Here is a 6,942-nt window from a genome sequence, read left to right as displayed (position 1 = left end):
GTTGATGAAACTAAAGTGGTACGATAGCTGGGTCAATGTAATAAGTCACTAGTCTAAGGAATGATGGGATCAATAAGAGGAAAGTAGGGAAGAATGAACAAGAACAAGTACTCTTGCTTCAATGCTGATTAGACTATGGCAGATGACCGATGGATAAACAAGAACCTACAGAATGGACAACATCATCATTCATCCATCTGCACCCTCAATATTTGATACTTTTCTTCTTGATGAAAGTTTTGAGTATCCCTCGATGATGTGACACGCAGGTTTGTCACATCAACTTCGTCAATTTATAACAGCGGTACCAGAAAATTTGCTAGATCTCTTAGTCTTGTTTTAATTCATAGATACCATTATGCATTGTTCCTAACGTCTGAAGTAGGTTTACAAGGGTCACTCAGCCATACTTCTGAAGTGATGATGCAACAACCTCTCAAGTCAGAAATAGACTTGAATGCATAAGATAGAGATCGTGTGGGAAGCTAACGCCACCACTGTGCTTGGTCTTAAGTTTAGGTCATCTTCTTCCCTTTAGAGAAAGCAAGTTTAGCCAGCCAGCACATTTATTTTCTAGTGTAGATTGCTCTTTTTCCCTGTGTTGAGGGAACTGAGAAGAGGACAATAGGTGGTCCATATGCCAGTTGCTATCTTGAAGGAACAATGAAATCACTGGAAGGGTAGAGTAGGATAAGGGACCAGCTTTGTCCGCTGACTTCTGATAAAGAGCCGGTAGTAAAGTTCTCATCAATGAAATACTGGTAACTGTTGGCTGTCACTTTCCCATGTATCACTTTGTTGCCTTGCCTGTCTGAAATCACAGTTGATTGATGCAAAAAGTTGTTAAGCCAATTCCATCCTTTTCTGATTCTTTTCCTGGACCCCATAATTACTTGGTTAGCAAGAGGCAGTACTATCTATCTTCTTTTTCCATTTGCTGAGCTTAAATAGGACATCTCGCATTGTTGCATGACTGTGTTCAATGTTCTTTTCCTGTTTACCATTGTCTTTATTTCCATTCTGTCTCTTTCAATTGCAATGAGCAGTGGTATCAGTGAGGTTTCTGTCTCAGTTTGCTGTCTGTATAGTGGTTTTTCAATTGCCAATTGTCTATTTAGTCATCAGCTTCTTGTGAAATCTGACATCCATGTATAATTAGCAATAATGGTTCATTTCCTGTGATAGGTAGCTGAAATATCATTAACCAAAATGCTTATTGATACAGTCATCACCCTTTATTTCAGATATATCAGCAACCAGCATTGCTGTTTGATGGACAATGAGAAGTGCCTTTCATGGCATTACTTCAGCAACCAAAACACATACTGCTACAGCATTAGTTCCTAAAGGATAGAAAGAAATAGTTCGTAGTATTACTTTAAATATATCAACGGACCAACACTGTTCCTTATGATGGATAGTGAGTAGTTCATCATATTCCCTGATCCTAAAGTTTGGCCTTCCTTTCCCTATTTTTATGTTACTTCTAAAAGAGTAGTTTTCTCCATATTTGCTCTACGAACAAATTTTATTTTTCACAAGTCTACCTCAGATATGGAAGAAATGATATAAATGCTATTGACTGTAGAAGTTTGAGTTGGTAAGAATTGTCAGTCCACTTATGGTGTAGGGCTGAATGACCAACATGTATTAGGATTAATCTTTGTTCTTTCATTTTGCCATCTCCATTTAATCTTAAAACAATTTAAATCCTTTTCTTTAGTTCTATGTATTTCATTAATCTCCCTTGTTTAACATGAGTTATTTGCTTGTTTTCATCTATATGATTAATAAACTACTTGAAAGCTTCTTTAAGTTATAAGGTAGTTTTAGTACAAAAACAAATAGTTGATGAGTTTTCCAAACCTTTTATCTAACTATTTATCCCATTGTTTTTTATTTTGGAGCATATAAAGGTTCACATAGTTAGTTATTACATGTGCAAATTCTTGATGACAAGAAGGAACTTTTTTTTCATTTTCCTTTTTCTCAAATTTGCATATACACATTGAAACAATTCATGTAATCTTGTTCTTCTTTAGTTTAGATGTGATGTTCCACTGTTTTAAGTGGCTAATACATCAATTCTTGCATCAATAATTGTCCATAGTAACAACCTAACATGCAGCAAGATTCTAGCTTTCAATTGTAATGAACTGTATCATTTGTTAGTCACATTGGTGACCAATTACCCCTCATTGAGCCAAAGGTTTTTAGCATGTCATAATCATCACACAAACAATTCTGCAACAATGTCAGATAGGATTCTAGAATCTGTAACAAAGACAAACTGGGCAGATCACTATTTCATGCAGGAACAAGAACTAACTTTATTCGCAGAACTGAGTTGCTAGTGCAAACAGTAGATTCTTCAGTGTCTTTTCCTCTACTGTTAAGCCATACTATTATCTGATGTCTGCTTACAGACAGGGATGCGATCTCTCTTCAGTGAGGGAAGGACGCGATCTCCAGGCCCTTGCTGCTGATGAAAGGGATGGGGGTCTCGTAAGCGCTGAAGAGGCGGTAAGAGGAGACGAGGGAGAGCAGCACATAACACGCCACCGACGCGAAGGTGATGCCAACAGAGGTCGTCGCCCTCTTGCAGAAGCTGCCGAAGACATTGCACTCTTTGCTCCACGTTACCTTTACGTCCCCGTAGTGTGCCAAGTACATTAGCTCGGCCGACATCGTTCCGGCTGCCAGGATTGCGTATGTCAACACCTGCCACAAAGCATCTCAGTTACAAGGAGGCAGCGTGCAGTCCTTGAAACACATGTGAGAGCTTGGAAGTAGCTGTGCAGACTATGAATCTAGCAAGTAAATACACACATATTTTGGGGACTAGATGGATGATTGAATTAGTATTTAAGATTAGATGGATTACATGGTTTAAGATCCGTCTTATGGAAGTTATTAGGTTGCTGATCTATTGGATTAGATCATGACAATTATCTCATCTCTCACTCAATCATCTCATGCTCGTCTTTATCCTTTCCTTTCTTGGCCTACTTGCTGTAGGAATGCTTCATTTTTATGATTCATGTGCAGCCTAATAGCTTTATTTTTCTTGATTGTAGACTCCAGAAAATAATAAGAATCCATATGATTCAGAAGACTCTTTTCTCAATCTTCAAGATTGGAGCTGATGAACTGGTCTTTCGGATTGGAGAATTGATGCTTCAATTTGTTGTTCGTCTGTAAGATATCATTTCCTCTGTTTTTCTTTTCCTTTTAAGGCAATCTTGGAAATTAATTTCTGATTCCCTTTAAAGCTTTGAGGTGTTGATATAAACAGGATTAGAGACACTAAGAAGAATATTGAAAGGCTTTCTGCAACAGACAGAGTGGGATTAGAATGCTTGCCTGGTCTAAGAAGAAGAGAGTCCACGAACGGGACAGCGTCATGGGGCGTGGCACGGCGACGTAGAACGCCGAGAACAGGGAGTACGCCGCGCAAACTCCATTAGCGTACACCAAATACCTGTTCGTGGACGCCATGAAAACCAAGGCATGTTACAGCCGTCAGCCGTGGAATGAAGGAAGAGGAGAGGGAGACTGGCTTTACTTGAAGGCGGTGAGGTCGGCGTAGGAGATGGCGCCATAGTCGTTGTCCTGCGCGTTCTTGAGCATGATGACCAGCGCCGCCACGCAGAGCCCCACGGGCGTCACTCGCAGCAGAGTCTCCGCCGCCCTCCCGTCGCCACCGTCGGCCCCCCCGCTCGCGGCGGCCTCCTCCCCGCCCAGCGCCACCGCGGTCACGCCTCTCGCCTGCTTGTTCTGCTTCCTCTCCTCCTCGCTCATCGTCTTCATCATCCACAATCTTGCGCTGGAGTGGAAGGAGATGTAGGGAGAAGGCAAGAAGAGTGTCAGTGTTGAAGGGGTTGAGGAAAGTGTTTGGTGGGGTGGGGAAATGCCATTGAATGCGGTATGGTTAACAAAGAAGTGGCACTGCGTGCAGGCTCGCACGCATGCATGCCGTGGAGCTCCACGTGTTGCTCACCGTTAGTAGGTTTTGGCGTCCGAGCTCCCGCAAGGTTCAGGATTTCTTGTCCCTCTTAGATTGTGGCATGTGGATCGCAGAGTTTGTCGGACCTATCAAAGCCTAGAGAGCCTAAGGGCCTAAAAGCCTTTGCGTCGGTTCTAGTCAATTCATAGGGGCATTTTTATCTTAAAAAAAAATTTATTATGCGTTTTTATCAAATAATATTTTTAATTATTTTTTACATAAAGATATATATATATACATATATATATATATATATACATATATATATATATATACATATATATATATATATACATATACATATATATATATATATATATATAGTCACATTTCACCGATCATTGTTATCTTCGATTCTCATTATCTCCCTTCATAATTGTCATCGCTTGACTCTGCTCTCATCACGAGAAGTGTGTCATGGATAATCATTACACACATGTAATAATTTTATCAAATTTATCATTTTTATTTAGTTATATATATATATTTAATAATATATTTTATTTTTATATATTTTATTTAAAAATTATGAGCAAAAATAGTTTGTAGGGTTGCAGTGTTGCTCATCAAAATAAGCAAAATTATCTCAGAACAGTCTAGTTTTGTGTGTCAAGTTCTATTTTTTGAAGTAAAATATCAACCATCTTAGCACTATAAAATCACTCGGATGGTATAGGGCTAGACGAGGGTTTGGGATAGTGTTGGACATTGGTTTGATTCACAAGTTTATATGTTAAACTTATGGGAACTTGCCAACATGCTTGACACCTGATAAGCGGTCGTTTGTGAACTTACGATTGTTTGTTTGCATTTTACGGTTCTTATTTTCACCTTTCTCTTTTTTCTCTTTTGTATGGTAAGTATTTGTTGAATTGCTTATAAGGTTGTCATCTTTGTTAGATGTTGGGACCTATCTATCTCTCATTTTTTGAACTAATTATTTTGCTCCTTTATAGGTCATTTGAGACATGAGCGAAGTTACAACTAGGCTAACCTTTTGCAAATGAAAAGTATAAAGACATCTCATGACTTAAGCAATTTCGACTAAGTCTATGACATTATGGTATAAGAGCAGACAAGTAGTTCGAGCAAATAGTTAAAGTTCACAATCTTGCTATGGTAAAACACTATGACGAATCGAGCAAGATAAGACAAGTCAGAGCCCTAAGCAATTGTAGGAGGGTTACAAATGTAAACTCGTTCTTAAGTTATTGTAGCCGCTTAAGAGGATCACGACATAAAAAATAATTAGCGAAAAGTTGGCTATTCTCTATGAGCAGAGGAAACGTAATCTAGAGCGTCAATCGGGAAAAGAAATTATAAAAAGATACTTACAATTGCAAAAACCTACCTTGATGTTCTTAAAGCGAGTATAAAAGAATTATACTAAGACCAACGAATGCTTCTTGGGGTAGAGAACTTACAAGATGAGACAGAATCTCGAATCGAGTTGAATCCCGAGTAGATCGATTGATAAAAGACACCAAAGACTCTATGCAACATATACACGAAGTTGTGACTGAACTCATGTCTAGGATTACATTGCTCACAATGGATCTCAATGGGGGAGGGAGAAACACCTGCATTACTCCATCACAAAACTTGAGGGCGCCCGAATTACATTGTTATGGGGGTGTTAGGGATGCGAAGGAGCTCGAAATTTTTTTATTTGATATAGAATAGTACTTCTAAGCTACGAGGTCTAATTATGATGAAACCAAAGTTTTGATAGCAACCATGTATATGAATGGGGATGTAAAACTTTGGTGGCAAACATGTTGGGAAGAGATTCAATAAAGTCAGTGTCGAGTGGACATATGGGAGAACTTACGGCGAAAGTTGAGAACTCAATTCTTACTTGGTAATATGAAATTTGTCACAAGAAGAAGACTAAGACAACTCTGCTAATATACTTCTATTTAGGACAATGATGTTGAACATACGAGACGTATCTGAGAAAAACAAGCTGTTCACCTTCCTCGATAGCTTAAAATAATGGGCACAACATAAACTATATCAAAGGAATACCATCAATGTGGTTGAGGCAATTATAGTTGTGAAACGACTCACTGACTTTGTTTCCTTATAAGATTAGGGGAAGAAGACATAATCTTCGAAAAATCACTCATTTAAACATTCTCGAGGGAAGTAGTCTGGAATCGAGCCAAAGAAAATGAGTTCCCACAAATGGCCGAGTTCGAAGGCAAAGTCTCAAAACCAGATGGATGCTATTGCACATGGTGAGAGAGTGCCCACAAAAATAAGCACTCAATGTATTGATAATATCAATCCATCCCTCCAAATCGAATAATGGTAGGCCGTCGCCCTTAGTCTGAGTAGTTCAAAATCTAGTAGTGACAATAAGTTGTAAGGACTTTGGATGGCAACAATATGTTTATTGAATGGATTACGGGGCCAAGTGAGGGAGTACATGAAGATGAAGCAACAAAAATAGAGAGCAACGAGCTGATATACGTGGATATCAAGCCAAATGATCGAACAAGCCGTGAGATGGTAGACACAAGCACTTCCCACAATTTCATTGTCGATTGAGAAGCAAGGTAACTCGAGCTAAACATAGAGAAAAGCCCAAGTCAAATGAAGGCTATGAACTCGAAGGCTAGGTAGATCTTCGGGTTGACAAAGGGGGTTCCTATTAAGATTGGGATGTGGAGGGAAAGCACAAACATGATGGTGATATTGCTAGATTACTTCCAAGTGATCCTCAGAATGGAGTTTGTGCACAAAAAAAAATTAGTGTCATTGTCATTCATAAACTCCCTATGTCTGATAGGAGGTAATGACCCCAACATAGTTCTAGTTTCTCGAGGAGGAACTAAGGGCCCATAATAAATATCAACTTTACAACTAAAGAAGAGGGTGTGCAAAGATGAATTAACTTTTATGGCCACAGTAAAGCGAGTCACTTGATGTGG

The 6,942-nt window shown here is 39.1% G+C and overlaps 1 protein-coding gene across 1 annotated transcript; it reads right to left on the bottom strand.

The window, feature by feature from the left end:
- Window positions 1-2,198: 2,198 nt before the first annotated feature.
- LOC135611836 (CASP-like protein 2A1) lies at window positions 2,199-3,904 on the bottom strand. Its single transcript, XM_065107482.1, has 3 exons — window positions 3,566-3,904; window positions 3,364-3,481; window positions 2,199-2,721 (listed from the first exon to the last, which is right to left on the bottom strand). The coding sequence occupies exons 1-3, from the start codon at window positions 3,811-3,813 to the stop codon at window positions 2,446-2,448; spliced, it is 642 nt and encodes a 213-aa protein (XP_064963554.1). The 5' UTR covers window positions 3,814-3,904; the 3' UTR covers window positions 2,199-2,445.
- Window positions 3,905-6,942: the final 3,038 nt, after the last annotated feature.

This window comes from Musa acuminata, chromosome BXJ2-5 (genome assembly GCF_036884655.1).
Source record: "Musa acuminata AAA Group cultivar baxijiao chromosome BXJ2-5, Cavendish_Baxijiao_AAA, whole genome shotgun sequence".
NCBI classification, from domain to species: Eukaryota; Viridiplantae; Streptophyta; class Magnoliopsida; order Zingiberales; family Musaceae; genus Musa; species Musa acuminata.
This window is presented reverse-complemented; position numbering and strand designations above follow the sequence as displayed.

Excerpts from the sequence above, each read along its gene's own strand:
- LOC135611836 (XM_065107482.1), bottom strand. The coding sequence starts at position 3,813 with ATGATGAAGACGATGAGCGAGGAGGAGAGGAAGCAGAACAAGCAGGCG. Across the intron at positions 3,482-3,565 it reads GCCGACCTCACCGCCTTCAA|GTATTTGGTGTACGCTAATG; the intron begins GTAAAGCCAGTC and ends GTCCACGAACAG. Across the intron at positions 2,722-3,363 it reads CTCTCTTCTTCTTAGACCAG|GTGTTGACATACGCAATCCT; the intron begins GCAAGCATTCTA and ends GCTTTGTGGCAG.